General features: G+C 39.7%; 1 protein-coding gene across 1 annotated transcript in view; it reads right to left on the bottom strand.

The window, feature by feature from the left end:
• Positions 1–2,086: 2,086 nt before the first annotated feature.
• LOC122553343 (uncharacterized) overlaps positions 2,087–23,266 on the bottom strand; it is an 88,834-nt gene continuing 67,654 nt past the window's right edge. Inside the window, exons 8-14 of the mRNA XM_043696922.2 lie at positions 22,070–22,152; positions 18,896–20,278; positions 16,827–16,978; positions 16,227–16,329; positions 13,766–13,891; positions 12,038–12,102; positions 2,087–5,744 (exon numbers count right to left, since the gene is read on the bottom strand). Coding sequence (XP_043552857.2) covers positions 5,540–5,744; positions 12,038–12,102; positions 13,766–13,891; positions 16,227–16,329; positions 16,827–16,978; positions 18,896–20,278; positions 22,070–22,152 — 2,117 coding nt within the window. The 3' untranslated portion in view covers positions 2,087–5,539. The remainder of the gene's footprint in view (positions 5,745–12,037; positions 12,103–13,765; positions 13,892–16,226; positions 16,330–16,826; positions 16,979–18,895; positions 20,279–22,069; positions 22,153–23,266) is intronic.

The raw sequence follows: 23,266 nt of genomic DNA, 5'->3' as shown, positions 1-23,266 counted from the left end.
ACCTGTTGTACTATAGCCTTGTGTTGAGATTTTTTACTTTGTACACACAGTCCAACACCAGCACCTCCAAATCATTCAAGAAAGGTTGTAAGGATAATCCCAACAATTACAGACTAGCCTGTTTAGCTTTGGTGGTCAGGAATCTCCTAGAAACAATTATTTAGGATTAAATTAATACTCACATGAAACAAGGTGAATAGATCAGGAAGAATTTCTAAAGGGGGCATCATTTAACTAAAACAAAACAAAAGCCCTGGTGTTGAAGATCTGAACCGAAACCGAAATTGCTCGAGCAACTTGGTAGGTCTGGCGGCATCTATAGAAAGAAAGCACAGTTAATGCTGAATCAAGTGACTCTTCTTCAGAATTGATAGGAGCTGGGAACTGGTGGTATATATGCTGATGACAGCGTGTGAGGAGGGAGTGGAGGAGTGAATGAATAGGTGGAGATGGAGCGGAGGGATAGAAAGAGTGTTAGGTAAAGGGATGGATGAATCTAAGTTAGGAAGGAGAAAAGTTGAAAATGAGATCCATGATAGATGTAAATGGGTTGGTTGTGCTGAAAGCACCCAATGTCATGGACAGGGCCTTGGTGTGGGGCTGGGCAATGGAGATGGAAGGACATGTTCAGTCTCCATTGAACACTATTGAGCCCTGAAGGCTGCAGGGATCCTAAGTTAAAAATGAGATGTTCTTCCAGCATGTGCTGAGCCTCACCCAAACACTGCAGGAGGCCCAAGACAGAGATGTTGGCCAGGGAACAGTATGGTGTGTTGAAGTGGCAGGCACCTGGAAGCTTGGTGTAACTTTTATGCATAGAATGTAGGTGGTTCCACAAAACAGTCACCCAATCTGCATTTTGTCTATCCAGTATAAAGGTGACCATGTTGTGAGCACTGAAATATGGTATACTAGATTGAGTGAAGTGCAAGTAAATCTCTGCTTCACCTGGCAGTTGTATCTGAAGTCTTGGGTAGTGAGGAGGGAGGATTTAAACAGATATCAAAAGAATTGTCCTTCCTATCAGTGATTCTGTCCAGCAGAATTGGTAAACTTGGGAGCCAGATGAGATTTGGGATGCATCTATGGGGTTCCACAGGAAGCCACCACAGGCAAGTCCAAGCTTGTAGCAAATGAAGTGGTGTACAACTGACCTTTTAAATATGGTACCAGGATCTTATATCCCAAAATGTCCCACCACTGGTGAATTCTTCTGACGCACTCACGAGGTGATTTGCTGAGTAACTCACACTACATTATTAGCATAGAAAATGAGCTAAGAAGCACAAGATTGCATGAAATAACTTGCTCCGGGGATCGGTGTATATGAAGTCATCCAACACAGATTATGCCATACTTTAACTTGAAAATGAGGAATCTTGGCCATGATTAGATTAGATTAGATTACTTACAGTGTGGAAACAGGCCTTCTGCCCAACAAGTCCACACCGATCCGCCGAAGCGCAACCCACCCATATCCCTACATTTACCCCTTACCTAACACTACGGGCAATTTAGCATGGCCAATTCACCTGACCTGCACATCTTTGGACTGTGGGAGGAAACCGGAGCACCCGGAGGAAACCCACGCAGACACAGGGAGAACGTGCAAACTCCACACAGTCAGTCGCCTGAGTCGGGAATTGAACCCGAGTCTCTGGCGCTGTGAGGCAGCAGTGCTAACCACTGTGCCACCGTGCCGCCCATGCTGTTCCTTCACTTTTCCTCAGCCAAAATGTGGCACATCCTCCTTAACAGCACTGTGAACATACTACACCACATGGACTATAGTGACTCAAGATTGCAGATACCACCAATTACTATGAGCAATTAGGAATGAGTAATAAGTGCTGACCGAAACAAAATAAAAGTTGCTGCTATCGTACTGTTGAGGCATTGTTTAAAAATACTTGCAGAAAGATGTTATTTTGGTAACAATAGACCCTGATTTGATTCTTTAGTTTACCTCATTCACTAGGGTTGCACTATATCATGTGAAATTGTATCTCAGCAGGAGCAGCACCTCAGTTTGATTGGTGTGTGAGAAATATTGAATGGAAAGAAAAACAAAATCAACCAGGAAGTTTAAGACCAGATTTTAATAAATTGTTGAATAGCTTTTATTCACAAACTTATTTTTACAGAAGCTCCCAAACTATGACAGAAAATGTACACCATTTTTAGAGAAACAAACATTGTGAAAAGATTTTTATTTTGAGAATCATATAATCTGTGTAATATTACGGTCTGTGCTCTAAAGCAAGTATCCTTGAATGATAGAGGGTCCAAAGGCTAGAGACACCCAAGCTCCTATCTACAACTGGTACACATACAGGTAACCTCTTTGAAGGTGTGTTTCTGGAGCAATGGAGAAACACACTCAAAGCAAAGCATAACATGGTTGTCTCACTACTGATTGATAACCAGCTGTTCTGACTTCATTAATTAAACATTAAAGTTTCAAAAAAGGCACAATTTTTGTTTTCTCCTGTACAAACAATTAATCCTACTATATTTTAAATCATTATAGAGTTGGTGATACTGTACCTGCCAGTATTCCTATAAATAAGCTTAAGAGTTTTACTGTGTTGATGTACATCCCTAATAACTGCAGTACAGCAAGAAGAATGTTACTCAATGCCAGTCTAAGCAAAACAATTGTCTTTTTGCTCAATATTTCCTCCAACCCTACTGCCCTCAATTGAAGGTGAATTGTTACTGGTACAGTTCTGTAGGTATGCACCTCAATATTCAAATATGATCCCAGATGGCCATTGTAGATTGGCTATTTGACTGGAAGTTTCATGGCAAAACTATTTTGGTTGAATTAACATTAACTAGATTAGTGGTTTCAAAATGGGACGAGAGATTTGAATGCCACCTGGCAGTTTCTGCAGTTGCCTACCACTAACAGACCATGCAACTGCCTGTTTCAGGGGTCAGGTTCCTTTTATATGCAAATTGTAAATGCATGGCATCTATAGAGCTCCAATTGCCGGAAGAGTTTGAAGTCTGTGCCGTATTCACTCTGATCAGTTTGATGTATGATGAGACTCCAAAAGGTTAACGTTATACTTGTGAGGCTATGATGATCAGGAGGAGTGTAAGCACAGACAGGAAACTTTGACTAAGTACAAAAATATGATAACATCAGAGTCCAACCTCATCCTGTCTTCCCTACACATTACAGTAGTGGAGATCGGGGGTGTCATTAGTAGATATTTTTAATCAATCTATTCAGATGTGTTATGAAACACTTCTGAAGCAAGTAGGATTTGAATCCAATGGCTTAGACCATTCAATCACACTACCATTAGGTCAAAAATGCAAAGCATGGGTATAAGAGTGAAAATATTTGCCCTCCCAGATTTGTGTCCTTCACTAATCAGTAAAAAAAAGTCGATCTGCTATTTTGACTTAACTAACATAATCGGATCATAGACTCTGCCAAACCCTCTATAGGTTTATCTCAGCACTACACTGAACTAAAGGTTTTTCTCCATTCCACCCTTAAACAGATGTGGGAACATTCAAAATTGTAACTATCGTTATAATTACTTTTGCTTTCTCATTTAGCGAACATTACAGATTACAGCAGTGGTATTCTAATTTGTAACATTGGGTTATTCATTACTGTAATACTATTGGAGTATTAATGAGCTTTGAGATGCTACTTATGTGAACAGTGTAGAACAGCACATTTCTAACTGTTATGACCGAGATTGTTGGGGAAGATCGCAGGTGGGTGAGGTTTTAAAACGTCAGACTGGATAAATAGCTTCAGCTTTCAGTATCATCTACTTTAAGTGTTCTGGGCAGTGTACACAGGAGGAAAGTCTCCAACACAATACTTAGTGTGTGATGAATTAATGAGTGGGTACACTGCAATTAGTTGTGGTTTGTTTCTGCAGAGTTTGAATGAGCTTAATGAGCTACTGATCACTAACCAGTGGGTCCTGCCTACAAGCCCTTGTGGAAACAGGATTAGGTTGGATTATTGTGTTCAATAGATGCATTTCCTGCCCAAACCCACCATCAACTTTCCTGCACGAGATTTCATAAATGCTATTAGCAGCACTTGTGGAATTTAGTTTATGGAAAGGAGGAAAAACCTTCAATCATAAGGTAGAGCCTTAACTGTCTAACCAGCCAAGAACAAATTCAATTACAGAAAACAACTGTACACAGACACAAGCACATCCAGCACGTACAGACTATTAACAATCAAAGAAGTTGAGTCATATACACAAATAATGGAAATAGTAAAGGCCCAGCCTCTACTTTCAGTGGCAGTTTAAAGCTTTGTTTTAAGTGCAATTTCATCATCTGGATGAAAAGAGAAAAAAAATGCAGAGAGGGAAAACTTCAAAATGTGCCAAATCTTTGTGCCCATTTTCCAATCTTTGGCTTATTTATTTAGGACTTACTAGAGTCACAGGACCGACAACAAATAAAAGCAAATGAGAAAAAAAATCTGGATTTAAATAAAACATTGTGAATATATCAGTAATGTATCATGCTGTCTTGCAATCATTTGCCACTAAAGGTTAGCAGGAAGATGTCTAGAAGCCATGATACCTTGTTCAACATATTTTAGTGAGGAGGCCAATAGGCAGTGATAACCTGGACCACTTATGAAAAAGATGATAAAAGCATATTTAGTAAAGAACTAAAAGCAGATTCTGAATGCACCTTCCAAATACCCCAGGCAATGGGGAGACAAACTGAAAGTGAGAAACAACAATCAATGAAACCTTGAAAAGATCAGCCCAGCTGTGTTTTAACAATATATTCTTATTGCACAAAATACAGTGTGATTGAGCAGTCTTGCACATGCATTGGGGAAAGTTATGTTCTGTAGGAACACAAGTTAGAGAAAAGATTATAGTAGTAATGTTCCAGAAATGCAGGATTATAACATTCACATTATATTCCCATTTTGCCAGTCTTGGTATTTAAATCTCAAGTGTTTATTTCATTACTTGAGTACAATGGTGTCTTATTCTTCTGACTTTTGGTATCAACATAATAGGTTGCAAATGAGACCCTTTTACGAAAGAGCAAAATGTAGCCATAAAAGTAAATATTAAAATAAAGCTTCATTTACATCATGTATACTATAAAAGGTATTAAAAAACTATTCACTTTCTTGCTGTCATACCACTCAGGAAGCTTCAATTGATTTGAAATTTGTACCCCCTTCAGCACACATAGAAAGTCTGTAACATGCTGTACCATTTTTTTTGAAGATGTGGACAAGGCCAAGTATGTTCAATAACATGTAACTAGTCCTCATTAGGTCACCTCTTATTAACCAAACAATCCAGATTAATGGAATAAAAACAATTTCTCAGGTTTATACTCAGTCTTTGCCCTTCATTTGTTACAGGCATTGGAACTTTGGGATTTTACAATTTAAACAGGGATGTCAGGAAAACTCTGGAAACATATGAGTATAAAAAGAACAAAATCTAACAGTACAAAACTACTCCACAAACTGTTAAGTAGAAGAGTAATTATGACCTATCTGATAACATAATCAACTGGCTGTTGACGGGCTAAGTGACTCCAAGTCGAGGTGCAGAAGAATGATCAGCCAGTATACTGCCATCCAGAGAATAACAACAAGGTACGGTAATTGAGGATGAGTAGGGGATCCTGGAGGTACCTTATCATGGATGACAGCAGCAGTTGGGTGCCACATTGCTTCCAATACACTTGCATTGTCAGATTGTTGGTCTGACCTGGAGGAAAGAATGCAAATATGAATACCAAAAACAGATTAGCCTTTAGTCTTGAAATCCCCCAACCTAGGGAAAAGACACCTGCCATTCATGATTTTATAAGCATCTATAAGGTCGTCCCTCAACTTCTTATGTTTCAGTGAAAGAAGTCCCAGCCTCTGCCCATAACTGAACCGCTTCATTCCAGACAATGTTCTGGTAAATCTCTTATGAACTCTCTATCTCGATACTATCTCTCCTCTAATAGGGCAACCAGAAGTGGTAACAGTACTCCAGAAGAGGCCTCACCAATGTCTTGTACAACCTCAACATAATGTCCCAACTGCTAAACTCAGAAATCTAAACAATGAACACAACCGTGCTAAATTAACTAACCCCAGAAGATATTTCTCCTCATCCGTCTTAAATGGGTGGCCCCTAATTTTGAGTATGTCTTTTGGTCCTAGACTTGCCCGCAAGATGAACCACCCTCTCAGCATCTCAGTCAAGTCCCCAATGAATCTTGTATGTTTCAATAAGATCTTCTTTCATTCTTCTAAATTCCAATGAGTACAACCTAATTAATAGCTCATAAATCAGTACCTTCATATCCTACTGCTCCTTTGCTGGACTGTCTCCAATACAAGTATATCTTTCCCTAAATAAGGGATTAAAAGTGATCACAGAATTACAAGTGTGGTCTAATTAGTAGCTGGTACACAGTTCTGGCAAGACCTCACTATTTTTATATTCCATTCCCTTTGAAATAAAGGCCAACATTCCATTTGCCTTCTCTATTACCTGTTGAACTTGTATGCTAGCCTTTTGTGATTTATTAACTAGGCTTCCAAATCTCTCTTATGCAGTAGCATTTTGCCATCTTGCACCATTTAGAAAATAGTCAGCTCCTCATTCTTCTTGCTAAACCATACATTTTCCCACATCTGAGGAATTCTTTTTTCCCCACCCAGCGGCTGGTAGAAATATCAAACATGATGCCTGAGAGGGTGGTGGAGACAGGTATTCTCGCAATATTTAAGAAGCAGCTGGATGAGTATTTAAATATCAGGACGTAGTAGGCTGTGGACCAGGTAAATGGGATTAGTGTAGTTTGATGTTTGTTGGTTGGCATGACACAGTGGACTAAAGGGCCTGTATCTCTGCTGCATGACTATGTTATTCTATCTGCCAAGTTTTTTCCCTACTCGTTAAACTTGTCTATATTTATCTGCTGACACAATTCCTTACCATTCACCTATTTTTGTCAACCGCAAACATGATTATTATACACTAATTTTCTTCATCCAAGCTATGAATATGTATATGTAAATAATTGTGGCCCCAGCACTGATCCCTATGATACTCCAGTAGTTATAGTTTGCCATCCCTAAAATGCTCCATTTAACCTCTCATTCTTCGATTCATGCTAAAATATATATCTAAATGCTCGGTTGTACATCTTTTATAGTAGCAGGAAGTGGCCATTTGGCCCTTCGAGCCTGTTCTGTCATTCACCACGATCATGATGGATTGTTCAACTCATTAGCCTAATCCTGCTCTCTCCCAATTTTCTTTGATGCCATTTACTCCAAGTGCTGTATCTAGCTGCCTCTCGAATACATTCAATGTTTTGGCATCAATTACTTCCTGTGGTAATGAATTCCACAAGCTCAGCACTCTTTGGTGAAGAGATGTGGTCCACCCCAAATCCTCAGATTGTGACCCCTGGTTCTGGACATACCCACCATGAGGAAGATTCCCCCTGAACCTACCCTGTCTGTCCTGTTAGAATTTTATAAGTCTCTATGAAATTCCCTCTCACTCGTCTGGACTCCAGTGAAAACAATCCTAACCCAGTCACTTTCTCCTCATACATCAGTCCTGCCATTCCCAGAATCAGCTTGGTAAACCAACACTTCACTCCCTCCAGAGCAAGAGCATCCTTCCTCAGAAAAGGAGACCAAAACTCCCCACAATATTCTAGGTGCAGCCTCACCATGTAGACTCCAACTTTCTTCCAATAACAAATGTTAAGCTAACTGACATGTTTTTAGTCTCCTTTCCTTTTCTTCCCCCAAAAATAAACTGGCAGTCTAATCCACTGGGACTTTCCAGTATCGGAGGAGTCTTTAAACATTACGACCTGTTAATCCACTATCTCTGGTAGCTAGTATTCCATATAAGGTCATACCCGTTAATCTGTATTTGTGCCATTAAATCATTTATTTTGTTGTGAACGCTACATGTATATTCAAGAAAAGAATGCCATTTTGCCAGATTTTTTTTCCCCTTCATCCTTATTTGTTGTTGTTTTTCTATGTTTGTATACTCGTTCTATCCCACTCTGGGTACCATTATCCAAAGAGCTGCCTTGTAATGCTGCAATATCCTTTACACTTTAAGGCTAGGTATCCCATCTCCCCAAACCCTCTCCCCCTCTAATTAGTTTAAAACATTATCTACAAGTCTAGTTATTCAATTTGCCAGGACACTGCGCCCAGCACGATTCATTTTTCAGGTGTTTCATGAGAAAACATTAATCAAAAGGATTGGGTGGGGAGGTATTACATATTGGGCTGAATGTTACGTTATTTTGGCTAGTCCAAGTTGAATTGGCTTTTTTGGAGAGACTTCCCTTGTGGTCTCATGAACTTTCTTGCTGTATCATACCAAACTCACCTCATTAACTACCTTCCCCTCCTCTGCAGCATCTGTCACCTCTGATTCTTGCTCATCTTTCCACATGCAATTACAAGAACCGCTCACCACTCAGCAAATATCATGGAATTCACAAACATCCTTTGCACCAGTGCCACCTTGAAAAGGCCAATGCGCACCTGAATTTGCACTTTCAGTCTAGTGCTGTCCGTGCAGTTCCTGACATTTTCCCCTGGTACTATCCTTTTTGGTCTGTGTCCTGGAGGGTCTGGTGGACGAGGTGGTGTAGAGGCACTACTTACTCTTCTACTAGGACCAGCAGTGAAGACCACGATACCAGTTCAAGCCAGTCTGGTCCAAGCTTGCAAACCATGTCAAAGGAATCTTAGATACATGGAACAACGCACAGCATTGTAGGAAGGTCAATGGCTTTCCCAGTGTAAGTGTCACTATCTTCTCTCTGAACATCATATTGATTCCATCTCTGCTACTGTGCCCACCAACACCAAGGTACTTATCCAGTGGCCAACATGAAGGGTCCTTTGAAGCAAGCGACAAGCTGGATTGACCCAGTACCTGCTCTTATTTCCATAAGGAGTTTTCCCCAACATCTAGTTTGTTTGCTGCATTTTGTAAGATAGGAAGCTGAACATTGAGGCGAGTTGAGCCTTTAACAAGGCATTTAACAAACAAGAATCCCCCTTAATTAGTAATTTGCCACACAACTTGTCAAAAGGATAAGAGGTGGAAGATGATGTTCCTAATACCAAGATTGGCCTCACCAGGCTTCTCCCTTGTGGGAGAGTCAGTACTAGGTGGCATAAATCTTAGAATAAAGGAGTTGAGCATTTAAGATAGCAATGAAATTTCTTTTCCAGGTAGTGAAACTGTGGAACTATTTACTGCAAAGGGCTGTAGAGGCTGGGTCACTAAATATATTCAAGACTGAGATAGACAGATTTTTAATTAATAAGGGAATTGAGGATTTTGGGGAAAAGGCAGAAAGTGGTATTGAAGGTTATGACATCAGCCATGAGCACAGCAGATGAGCTGAATGGCCTAGTTCTTCTTCTACACCTTATGTCTCCTGAGCAGAGCTAGCGTGAGTCATCTTAGCTCTGTTTAATAAGAGGCGTGTTGACAAAATTGCAAAATCAAGAAGGGGAAATCATATCCAGAATAAGGCACAGACTGAGATAGATTGAAGGCCAGGATCGGGGGCCGAACACATCCCTGAGATCAATTACATCAAATTTGTTCATTAGTCAGGGACAGGAGAGTGTGACTATGAGGGAGGCAGGGAGTTCAGGAGGTAATGCTGAAGGGAGCTAAGCCCTTGAGCTTGAATAGTAGGTTTGAGATTCTGGCTTCCTGTGTGGACAAGAGCAGAAGGCTGGAAGGAAGGATGAGTTAATTGACCATAGCACCTCAGTACAGGGAGCCAGTCAAGACAATGGAGAAAAGAGTAATGTAGTTGTGATCAGCAATAGTATAATCAGAGGAATAGACACTGTCTCTGGCCAGGATCAAGAGTCCCCAAAGCTGTGTGTCTTGTCTGGTGGCCAGGTTCAGGAGATCTCATCTGGGCTACAGAGGAATTTTGAGTGGGAGGGCAAAGATCCAGTTTTTGCAATCCACATTGGTATCAATAATACAAGGAAAAAGAGGTTCTGCTGAGGGAATATCAACAACTAAGGGTTAAATTGAAAAGCATAACCAAGAAAGGTGGTAATCTCTGGATTACTACCTGAGCTACAAGCAAATTGCACCGGAATAATAAGATTAAAGAGTGGCTCAAAGACTGGTGTGGGAGAAACAGATTTGAATTCATGAGAGGCATCAATACTGGGGAAGGAGGGAGCTGTTCCAAATGGGATCAGCTCAGCTGAATCATGCTGGGACCCGAATCCTTGCAAATCACATAACCAGTGCTGTGAATTGGGCTTTAAACTAAATAATGGGGAAATGGGTTCAGTTGCATGAAAACTTACGGAAAAAATAAAGGGGGCGGGAGGGAAGACTCAGGAGAGGTTTTTAAAAGTTTCCATAAAAGGTAATAAGATGAAGTATGGGAAGGCTCAAGAATTTAACTTCAGGCACAGCAAATGAGGGGACAACTATAAGAAGGGGGCTGTCAATGTAGGACTGAGGATGTTGTACTTGAAAAATTCATGCAGTTTATGAAACAAGCGAAATGAGCTTGTAGCGCAGATTGAAATTGATGGGTATGATGTTGTGGGTCTGACAGAGATATGGCTGCAAGGGGATCAGGGCTGGGAACTAATTATACAAGGATATGCATCCTACTGAAAACTCTGGACTAGTGGTGCTGGAAGAGCACAGCAATTCAGGCAGCATCCGAGGACAGGCAAAATCGACTACTGAAAAGACAGGTAGACGAGCAGAGGGAGTGGGGTTACCTTGTTAATAAGAAATAAAATTATAATGATAGCAAGAAGTGATATAGAAAGAGAAGTCATAGAATCTGTGTGGGTAGAGTTGAGGAACCACAAAGGACAAAAAAGACACTTATAGGAATTGTATACAGGCCTCATAGCAGTACTCAGGATATGGGAAGAAAATTAATCAGGAGATAGAAAAAGTATTAAGAAAGCCACTATTACAATTATCGTGGGGGGCCTTAATGTGCAGGCAGACTGGGATAATCAGGTTCCAAGAAAAGGGATTCATGGATTGTCTATGAGATGGGTTTTTTTGGAATAGTTTGTGGTAGAGCCAACTAAGGAACAGGCAATTCTGGATTTGATGATTTGTGATGAGGCAGATTTGATTAGAGGGCTGAAGTTGAAGGAACCCCCCCACCCCAGCGGTGGGGGTGGGGGGATGGAGGTGGAAGGGTCACATAATATGAGAGAATTCACACTGCAGTTTGAGCAGGAGAAGCTGGAATCAGATGTAATGATATTGCAATTCAGTAAAAGTAACTACAAGGATATTAGGAAGGAGCTGGCCAGAATTGATTGAAGGGGAACCTAGCAGGGAAGATAGTGGAGCAGCAATGGCAGGAGTTTCTGGGGGTAATTCAGGAGGCACAGCAAAAAAATCAGCCCAAGGAAGTAGAAACATTAACAGGAGAATAAGACAACCAATGCTGACAAGGGAAGTCAGGGACTGCATAAAAGCAAAAGAAAGAGCATACAATGTGATGAAGACTAGTGAGAAATCAGAGCATTGGGAAACCTTTAAAAGCTGCAGAGGATAACCCAAAAAAAAAGCAATTAGCGAGACAAGATGAAGTATGAGGGGAAGCTAGCTAGTAATAAAACCAATGATTGCAAGAGTTTGTCTTAGGTATATAAAATGTAAAAGAGGCAAGAGTGGACATTGGACTACTCATACTGGTTCACATACAGAACAAAAACATTTCTTTGTTTTTGTTCTCAAGGCACAACATTCACTCAGTATGCCTCTCATATCAAGGGCTAGCTGGAGTGCCTAGCTTCAAGCTCCAGCATATCTACACATGTTCAACTAATTTCCTTTGTGTAATCAGACAGATGCAGATTAAAGCATTTTACTTATTTTGAATAATCTCCACATTTGGCACTGTGGCATGTCAATGTGAACAGTAACATCAGCCTCTGGATTAAACTAGGTTTTGGGTAATAGCTTAAGCACAAATTCAGTATTCTTACCTTGTTTGGAGGTGTGTTTCATCTGTAAATTTTGCTTCATTCAGCAGCACCAGACTCTCAGGTATCTGCAGTTCAAAAAGTTATGTTGTCAATAGAAAATGATTCTTTCCCTCTTCTTGCAGGATGTACAATCCAAAAGTATACTATAACTAGACCCTCGATACTTTCTGCTAACATTTTTGAAACACTCTTTCGGGAAATTGACCGCTGTGTAAAATGTCTGGTGTGACAACGCAAAGAATTAAGGAGATGCATTCTCTAATTTTACAAATGTTTGACTGTACAAACAATATTTCCGCATCTGATCACGGAGGTTCAATTATGTTGTCAAGCTCTTTTCAAAGTGAGACAGGAACTCTACAAAGCTCTGTTCATTTATGCATCAAGAAGGAAATTTGTATTCCCAGAATGCGACGTGGGTTCCTTTAGTTTAGTGTCTTTGGAGTGGGCCATTAACTTGTTGAAATTATCTCATTCACATTTCATAGCCCGATCCCACAGTTGGCAGTGAAGCCAAATCTAGACACTTGCAATCAACCTGTTTTGACACACCTCTGGAACCCAATCTTTCTGGCCCAGAGGTAGGGACATTACCACTGTGCTACAAAAGCCTTTCAGTGAATCCAATCTAGGGAAGTGTCCATAATTGTGTCACCAGGGTAATGAAGCAGGGAGTAAGTTTCAAGCGATAAAGAGGGGCTGAGTTATCTTGATTGTGTTTAAAAAAATTTTGAATCTGTGATTTGAGGGAAGTGTTTATTTTCTTAATTTAGCTTAATTTTTGGTGTTGCATATATAAATTTCCAGAAGTGATAGAGGTGAATGCAATTACAACATTTAAAAGATATTTGGACAATTACATGGATAAGAAAGGTTTAGAGGGATATGGGTGGATAAAGAGTGGAGCTGGAAAAGCACAGCAGCTCAAGCAGCATCAGAAGAGAAGGGGAAATCAATGTTTCAGGTCGGAACCCTCCAAACACAGGCTGATGGGAGTAGTTTAGTTTGGGAAACCGGTTCAGCTTGGACAGGTTGGATCGATAGTCATACAGCACAGAAACAGACCTATGACTCTATGCTGAGATGTTTCAACTCATAGGGAAATCTAGAACTGGGGCACCAATTCAAAATAAAGAGAGTCCTATTTAGAAATATAGAAACACAGGAGCAGGAGTAGTCCATTTATCTTCGAGCTTGCTTCACCATTCAACATGATTATAGCTGATCATTCAACTCAATAGTCTGTTCCTGCTTTTCCCCCATATCCTCTGATCCCTTTAGCCCAAAGTGCTATATCCACCTTCTTTTTGAAATCGTACAATGCTTTGGCCTTGACTGCTTTCTGTGGTAGTGAAATCCATAGGCTCACCACTCCCTGGATAAATAAATTTAAGACACGCACAAGAGGGAATTTTGTCTCAGGATCGTTAATTTTTGGAATTTATTATCCCTAAAAAGGGTTAAAAAAAAGACAGAATTTTCATCTCAAAGCAGTCAAAGATTACGAGGGGAATGCAGGCAGGAGAGTGGAGGTAAGGCCATAATTGGAACAGCCATGATCTTCTTGCATAGGAGAGCAGACTAGACAGGTCAAGCATGTTGCTGCTCCCATTTTTTAAGCTGTTATTCCAAAGCATGATAAATTACAAGGTTAAGGCAGTTCTTCATGACTTACTAACACAAGATATTGGAAAATGTGCATTGAGCACACTTTATCATGAGGCCTACCTTGTGCCGAGTGTTATGTTGTCTTATCAATGATAGCATATTGGGATCAGAGCAATGTTCATCCTGAATCAGTTTTTCATCTTGATTGCTTGTGTGTTCTTCTGATTCACTTGAACATTGGTCATTCTGAGGAAGAAACAAGATACAGTACTGCTGTTAATTGGAGACTCAAATGTTCTGAGTCCTACCAAACTTATTTCCAGCATGTAGGTCCTTTTGTTGAGCTTTTCAGATGGCCTTCTATTGGCAGAGAATTTCTCCAGCATTGCCAAAAACAGTGGGGGGGACAGGCTTTAATTGGGCACTCCCTATGTATTCAATCATTGAACTCCTGCAGTGTGGAAACACACTATTTGGCCCAACAAGTCCACACCGAACCTCCAAAGAGCACCCAGACCCATTCCCCTTCCCTATTAGTCTACATTTACCCCTGACTAATGCACCTAACCCACACATCCCTGAACACTGTATGCAATTTAACATGGCAAATTCAGTTAATCTGCACTTCTTTGGATTGTGGGAGAAAACCGGAGCACCTGGAGGAAACCCACTCAGACATGGGGAGACTGGTTTGTGTATTTCCCAAACCTCCAATAGGACCTGGAATTATCAGAGGCAAAAGTGGGGACCATCTGGACATCTTATAATCACGAGGAGAATCATTTTTTTTGTTTCCAAACATAAAAGTGAAATGCCTTTCCCTTGCAAAGGTATAAAAGTCAATTTTAGTGTCCTTTCAGACCCACGATATATTAGATTCATTGAATTTTACACTACAGAGGAAGCCATTCAAGCCATCATATCTGTACTGATCTTGTGCTGAAAGGGCTACACAACTGGTCCCACTTGCCAGCCCCATTCTGTAGCTCTCTAACTTAGTCACTTTCAAATATATATCCAGCTCTCTTTTAAAACCTTCAATGGAATCCACCTCCCCTACTCTCCCAGGCAGTGTATTCTAAATCCTAATAACTCTAAATAAAGAAGTTTCTCTTCATCTCACTACTAGCTTTCTTTTTGACAGCTTTGAAATTGTGACCCCTAGTTACTGACCTGCTAACTGGTGAAAATAGATTTTTTTTTTACCCTGTCAAAATTGTTCATAATTTTGAACACTTCAATAAAGTCACCTCTTAATCTTCATTGTTTTGAGGAGAATAAGCCCAATCTCTCTAATCTTTTCTTCGAAAATCCTTCACTCCTGATATTATTCTAATAATTCTCTTTTGAACTCTCACATTGCAGAAATTTCTCCTTTTGTGCCCACACTCTACCTTTTTCCCAGTCTACCCTAGAGTTAATGAAATCAGCAACTATTGCAACTCTACATGACCTGTCGATTTCCATATTCTGCCTATAATGCTCTTTTCTACTTCCTCCCCACTATTTGTAAGTCTATAACAAAATGCCGAAAAAGGTCCTCAAGTAAGGGGACTAAACTGCATGCAATACTCTAGAAGCCATCTCACTAATGCCCTGTATAGTTGCAGCAACATTTCTTTAGTGTTATACTCTCTTCCTTCAGCAATAAATGCCTGACAAATCTCGGAAAATGGTGAAAAGCCTGAGCTGATGAATACAAGTCAACTTTGTGAAACAGTATCAGAAGGGTTAAAAGAAAGTAAAATATATAGAAAAGTGGAGTTTTTACCCTGTTAGATTCTACAAACTTGCACTGTATATTTCTTTTTAGTATTTCTTTCTTCTAGTGGTTGATCTCCTAAGCAGTTGATCATAGGTTGTCAAGACAAATTTGAATATTTCAGGTCACATAGGAAATAGGCGATGCAGTGACAAAATCAGAGTGTGTAGGAAGGTAGGGGAGAGTGAACAAGCAAAGAGTGGGGAAGAGGATGAAAGTACTTAGGATGGAGAATTCAAAATCAGTGGAAACAGGATTGAAGCACAACCAGCCATTATAAGAATGGAAATCTAGTAAATTAGAGGAGGGATATTATAAAATAGGATAATGAAGCAGAACAGAATTAGCATGTAAGGAATAACTGGCCACTGTGATTAATTGGCAAGGAAAGAGATTAGTGTCCAGTAGCAAGGAAAGAGCTAGAATCCTTCTTGTTGGAATGGCCAGTTGAATTGCACAACTTGACCATCTGGGAGTGATTTTCTTCGTATAGTTTGGTCCCATTAGAATCGATATTAGCCACATTTCAGTGATAACACTAACTTCCAAGACAAAAGATTGTGAACTTGTGTCCCACTCCAACAACTTGAATACATAACCTAAAGCAGAGTTACCCAGTACGAACGAGTTAGTCCTATTAGCTAATATAACAAAATCTCCCAAACTCAGAATTTTTGAAGTCCTCCCCATTAAGAGCATTGAGAAATAAAAAATCTACTTCCCTTACTTAAATGGGATCTGCCTGCTAGAGACACTATTGAACAGTTATAACGAGTACTTAACCTAACTACATTGTAGCTCCCAGTCTGTTTCACTCACCATTGCTTTCAGGCAGAATTCATGGTTGTGATCTTTATGGCTGGTGAAAACATCATAACTGCTTTTCTCTTCCGAGTTTTCAGCACTTACTAAAGTGGGTGAGCTGGAAAAATACAAATCAAATAACAGATAAAAAGATCAGTTTGAAAAGAGTTAAAACTAGTTATTTAATAAAGAAAAATCTCCTTTATGGCTTGTAATTTTATTTGGAAAAAAAATAATGATGATGTTTTGGTCACTTAGCCCAATTGCTCCTTTTTTGTGGAGTCAGTGAGGACTGCAGATGCTGGATATCAAAGTCGAGAGTGTGGTGCTGGAAAAGCACAGCAGGTCAGGCAGCATCCCAGGAGCTCTTCGGATGCTGCCTGACCCGCTGTGCTCCTTTTTTTTGTCCTAATTGTCAATTTATGTCTTATATAGCTTCCATGAAACTTAGGAGGTTTCTTGAGACATTTTACTTCATTAAATATTCTATATTAAATACAGGTTGTTGTTCTGGTTCCTGGTTGTGCATTAGAAGCAAAAGTCTATGAAAAGGTTAATTGCAGAATGAGAAGAGGAGAAGGGCAGAGAAAAAGTCAGATGGAAATAGAAACCAACCATGAAATCACAGAACTTTGCAGGATGTTGTGCTGCCCATCTTTCGTATCAGCTGGCTGTTCTGGACCACTACCATAAATCTCCACATCTTTTCCTGTCTCTTTCAGACCCATTTGACTTTGCAGCGAGTGCAAAAGTTGGTTGTTTAATGCCTGGAAAGGTAGAAAATCAGTCTCGTTATGATAGCTCTAGGCAACACAATCAAAAACCTTCCAAAAACATGTGCATTGCTGATTTTTATTTAAACTGCTCTCCATTTCCAAATCAAAATTTGCTTCTAGTTTTCAACTATGTCTTTTTCTGTATAGCTTCTGTACAACATCATGTTGACAATGTTGAGGTTGACAAGTTGGCCAAATGAGCAGACACTTAGCAGATGAATCGTAAAACAGAGAAATGTGAGGTAATACAAATTTGGACTGAAGAAACATTGAGAAACAATACAGGCTCAACTGGTACAAGTTTGAGGGTAATACAGAAGCAGAGTGACCTTGGGGTTCACGGGCATAAATCTCTGAAAGTGGCTAGGCAAGTTGCAACTGTTCTTAAGGCGGCTTATAGGATCCTTCAGTTTTTAAGTGTAAGAGCAAGCACATGATGCTATACCCCTACAATTCATTGGTCAGACCAAATGTGGAATATTATGTTCAGTTCTGGGCCCCTTATTTAAGGAAGGATGTTAAAGCCCTGGACAGAGTACAAAAGAGATTTACTACAATGATACCAGAATGAAAGATTTTAGATACAAGAAAAGGTTAGGGAAATTGGCCTTATTCTCCTTAGAGCAGAAAAGATTAAGGGGTGACCTTATAGAGGTGTTCTAAATTATGAACCACTTTGAAGGGTACAGAAGGATATTCTATTTCCATTAATTGATATTTCGATACTTAGGTGTTACAATTTCAAGATTGTCAGCAAGAGAGCTACAAGTTAGGTGAAGAGAAATTTCTTTACTCAGATTGATTAGGATTTGTAGTACACTGCCCAGGAGAATGGTGGAGGTGGAGTCCATAACAAGTTTCAAAACAGTGGTAGGTATATATTTGAAGGTGATGAATTTTGACAACTAGGGAGAAAAGGCTGGAGAATGGTACTACGTAGTTAGCTCTTTCAGGAGCCAGTAAAGACACAAAGGGCCGAATGGCTTCCTCTTGTATTGTAAAATTCTATGATTCTATATTATTCTGAAATTCTGAATTAAACTAAAAATGAAATAATTTGGCACATTTCAAAGCAGCTTGTTCTGATTAGTTGTCAATTTAAAAATAAATCACAGTTTTCCTTGCTAAAATCTCTCCAATGTCGAGTAAAAGACTACTGGATTTTGCTGACCAATGGCCTAGCAGTCCTCCAATAATTCTTCCAAGTAACCATTCTCTTCACGAGTCTATTTAGAATATCTCCCCATTATTCTCCAGTTTATGTTTAAGGATTCAGGGAAGGTTAGATGAATTCGTAGAAATAAGTAACAATACCAGTGCTCACTGCTCTTCGACATTGCTCTTTCACATTAGCTGTGCAGGTAAGGTGGTACATTTTGCAACAAAATGTGCCACTATGCAGGTCTGACTTTTAACTGTCCTTTTAATTGGCCTCAAGGCCTACTCAGTTATACAAAAGACGAGGAAGACAATCTTGTTATTACTGAGTGATTTCCTATGCCATCGCAGAGGACAATTTCAAGTCAACCCCAATGATTTTGGCCTGGAGTTGCAAGTAGACCAAACTCAGCAGGGTGGTAAGTTTCCAATCTCAAATATTACTTTAAGTGAACAAGTTGGTTTTCACAATGGTCAGACAGCTTGAAGAGATTGGAAACTTACCATTTTTATCTCTAGATTTATGGCAAAACAGAATTCAAATTCTCAGACTGCTATTATGGAATTTGAACGAATATATTCTGAAACTCTAAGTTCAATCATGGATAGCAACCAACAATAGCAGGTTAAAAGTTTGAATTGTAAGCAAATATGACCTTGAAAGTAATCTGCATGAGAGTAGGAAGGCTTTACAAACCATCATAGTGAACCTCTCAATTCAAGGTGCCAAATGTAGTGAATGTTTGTTACCTCTGGACCTGGACTGTTTTCATCTTGATCCTTTTCATGTTCGCTTTTGGGTATCTGAAGATCTCCAGACTTTGTCACTGAAGGTTTTTCTTCCAAAAATCGTTCATTAATAGCCTCCAAGTTAGGCTGATCTGGCAACTTATTAAGAGGATTCACAATGCTTTCGTTGGCAGCATTAGGGATTGCTACTGGCAGAAACTGAGACAAGTCAGTTCCTTGGTAAGAAGAAAATGACTGAGCAATCTTACCAGGTTCAGCATGATTAGAGATGCTCGAGCTGTCAATCTGATCAGAGTCAGGGGTGCACAAAGTTTTTTCAGAGAATGTTGGACTAAGTTCCTGCAATGAAAAAGAACCACTGAGCTCAGAGCAAGACTGGTAAGCTTCATCAGCCAGTGGTGACAAGTCTTTCTGAAACTCTGGGACAAGTTCCTTTTGAGGACTACCGGTAACTGAAAAAGCTTCAAGTACCTTAGACACTGGTACCTCATAATGAGGATAGTAAACAAGGTTAAGTGGAATTACAGACACTTTTTCTTCACCCATAAGTGCATTATCTATTACTGAAGGCAATAGCTCATTCTGTTCAGAAGATGGTTTTTCATCAGTCTGTGTACATGATTCTGAAACTTTACGTATCCGAGCAGGCATACTAGCATTAGATTGCGTATCCATATGGTATAAAGAAACACACTGATCTTGTGGACTTTTGAGAGCTTCATTTAATTTATTAGAGGAGTATGTGGTTTCTGAGACGATTTCCAAGGATGTGTCACATTGATCTTCAGCAAAAGGTTCAGGTGTTTCAATTCTAGACCTAGCTTTCAATACATCATTCGCTGCAACTGGTGAATGATAATCATAAGGTTCCGGAGAGGAAGGCTTCTTTTCCAACAGTGTTTTCTCACCATTTGAAGACTTTCTTTTCAATGGATGTAGCAGGACATAAATCTCCTCTACCGTGTCAGTGACATTGGTATCAGATGTGGGTTGTAAGAGTACATTGTGCAGATCAGATGATGATAACTGACTATCTTGATGTGAGGACATACTTGATTTTGCAATATTGGAAACATCAACCATGTTAGTGGTAACCATTTCCGTTTCATTAGAACTACTGTCCTGAATAACAAAAGAATTATCGTTTTCTTCATGTAATGGCTGATTGTCATTCATCACGACATTTTGTGCTGATAATTTATCATCTTTCAGGTAGGAGGGGATAAAATCTGTACAGTCCTGTAGCGGAGGCGAGACAATATCTGAATCACAATGTTTATTTCCAACATTGGAATCTTGTGCACTAAGATCAGAAGACATGGTTGCAAAGCTGATACAAGAATCCTCAAATGGAGATTCATAGGCATTTTCTGCAGTATCATTCTGTCAGTAATAAAAAATGTAATGATTAGATATAGTAACAAAACTTAAATAATGTGGATGAGGAGCTAGTATTGGGTTTTCGATATAATATATAAATAATATATATCATGGCATGACTAAATCTTAATTTTCATCACTTGTGAGGTATCACTTGGTAGAAACCAACTTTTCTTTCCATTGGCAGGCAAAGGAAAAAAGGATTCATTTGGCAATTGCTGTACATCTGCTCTCACAGACCTCTCAGTGACTGGTTTCACCACCACCCTTGCGTCTGGCCAAGTACTGGAAAGAAGAAACTATGTATTTTACTCTTTAATTTATTGAGCCTATATGGTGATCCGATTAGTATTTTTACAGAAATTATTTATTTGGCAGAATTTTCTTTTCTTTAGACATAAGTGTGACAACAGGTGTAATGGCGAATGGGGCTTGCTCAGAGCGGCAGGATTTTCTCGAGATTATATTCTTCTCAACTAATTACAGATGCATAAGCAAGTAAAATGCCAAATTTTATAGACAGGAAGCTCCTAAATATGCAGGGACTTTCTGGGCTCCAAAATTTGGATGCCATATTTAAAAGGCAAACCAGGAGCTTCACTTAGTTTCTGCTCACTTAAAACATAAAGGAGATAGGACACTTACAGATTCACACACCAACACATCCCTGACCTTTCAAAATCAGCTGGGAGAACTTACATAACTGATAGCTTTTCACCAAAAGCTTGAATGGGACAAGGACACAAATTATAAAGGGCACAAATTATAACCTTTTGAGTTCAGCCTCACTGCCCACCCCAATCAAGTTTGCTGACATTAGCCAGTGTTGCTGTGTCACTCAGGCAGACTTGTTGATCCAAATCAGGCTTCACCCGAAAACTAAGGTTTTAACAGCAACAAGTTACCCTGCACGTAACTGAGACTTCTCATGAGCTGATTAATATGGAGAGGCTTCACAGCTAACAATGCATATTTGGACAAACCTTGGTTGTGAAGAAGACAAGTAATTGAAGAAGTCTGTACTCAGTGGCGCTTAGAGGAAGAAGTCTATCATAAAATAGAGGAGCATAATAAGGCAATTCAGCTCTTGAGTCTGCTCCAGTTTTAGGTCATGGTTGATATGTTTCTCAACCCCATGCTCCTGCCTTCACCCCATAACCCTTAAACCCCTTACTAATCAAGAACGTATCTATTGCTATCTTAAAAGACAGTCAATGACTTGGTCTCCAGAGGCCTCTGCAGCAATGCGTTCCATAGATTCACCATCTTCAGCTGAAGAAATTTCTCCTCACTCAGTTCTAAGGGGTCCTCCCTTCACTGAGGCTGCGCCTTGGGTCCTGGTCTCTTTTACTAGTGAAAATATCTTCTCCATAAGCAAGATTTTCTTTTACACAGAGAAGGGTAGATGCCTGGAACACACTGCTGGGGAGGTGGTACAAGTAGATATGACAGCAAAGTTTAACAGCCATTTAGATAGACACATACACAGGTAGGGAAGAGGGATATGTGGACCATGCAGGCAGATGGGATTAGTTCAGAATGGCATCATGTTTGGTGTAGACATGGCAGGCTGAAGAACCTGTTCCTGTTCTCTACTGTTTTACATTCTAACATGCCACCAAAAGCAAAACAACGTGGAGAACCACAACAACATAGTAAAATATTCCTTTTGATTTTTATTATATATGCACAATGAATGTTGACCAAAGTCATTCAATTAACAGTGACTGGCAGATGAACAGCAGCTTAAACATAGCATAGTGTTGGACAGATAGTAACAGACAAATCTCATACCTCATCGATGTCAGGGAAATGCTCCAAAAACTGTGATACATAAGTGGTGATGGACTGTTCTTCTGGATGTTCAACATCAACATCTGCAGATAAAGGAGAATTTTCACTGCATTATTTGTGTTCTGCTCTGATGATGTTCAGAGGGCGAGCAGGAACACATGGATTATGGTGTCTCTGATTCAGGGAAATGAACTGGTGTAAAAGATTTGGACAGAAAGTCAGTTATGATGATGGTTGTACATGGCAGTCATGTGAATGGAAGTGACAAGAGCCTAATTGATGTCCCAAGATTGTGGCCTGTCTGCAATATTTGGACACATTATTAGACTGTCCTCTAGGAGAGGCATGAACCAGAACCAGTACAACCACTTACTTGTGCTTTTGTAGACTCTGGAGAATCTCACAAACTCCTTCAAGTTCCACAAAAATAATTCTGGAAACATTTTGTGGTCATCTTTCACTTGAAAAGCCTCTGGTGGTTCCTCTAGAAATCGCTTGTGAAATGGCATAAGTCCTACTGATATAAGTCCAAGCTTACTTATTTATACCTGAATTTTGAGTATGGGGTCACACACTAGCAAAGAACCCGAATCTAATAACAAACCTATTTCAGGCAGGCAGACTTCTCACACATTGAAAATTCTGCTTTATGATGGTAAATAGCAAATCTTTTGCATCACAAGGCAGCTAAAGTACCCACCTACAACTTTCAACTGCTGGCCACCTGTTTTTCTGTGAATGGACTGCTGTGCATTGATTTTTCTCCTGTTATATCGAAGATAATCAGGGCTATTGGTTTACATTAATTTACAATGTATTCCCACTTTAACTCACATTCTGAAACTGAATAAGTGCAAATCAGTTTTAGTGTATAACAGTAAAAGAAAAATCATAGAATCTAAATAGGGCACAATAGAATGCCTGACCACATCTTTAGTGATCATCAGAGCAAGGTAGAATTAGAAATGTCACTTAGTTCATCAAGAGATTCTGATCTGAAATTGGGATAAAAGGACCATCAGTGGTACAATGTAGAAGGAGCATTATTTGCCATTTGACCTAATCTGCAGGTGCTTCTTGGACCAGTATGGAGAATGCATAATTCATAGAGTCATAGAGATGGAAACAGACCCTTCAATCCAACACGTCCATGTCGACCAGATATCCCAACCCAATCTAGTCCCACCTGCCAGCACG

This window comes from Chiloscyllium plagiosum, unplaced genomic scaffold (genome assembly GCF_037043375.1).
Source record: "Chiloscyllium plagiosum isolate Xiang-an unplaced genomic scaffold, Cpla_swu_hap1 HiC_scaffold_8, whole genome shotgun sequence".
Classification (NCBI taxonomy): domain Eukaryota; kingdom Metazoa; phylum Chordata; class Chondrichthyes; order Orectolobiformes; family Hemiscylliidae; genus Chiloscyllium; species Chiloscyllium plagiosum.
This window is presented reverse-complemented; position numbering and strand designations above follow the sequence as displayed.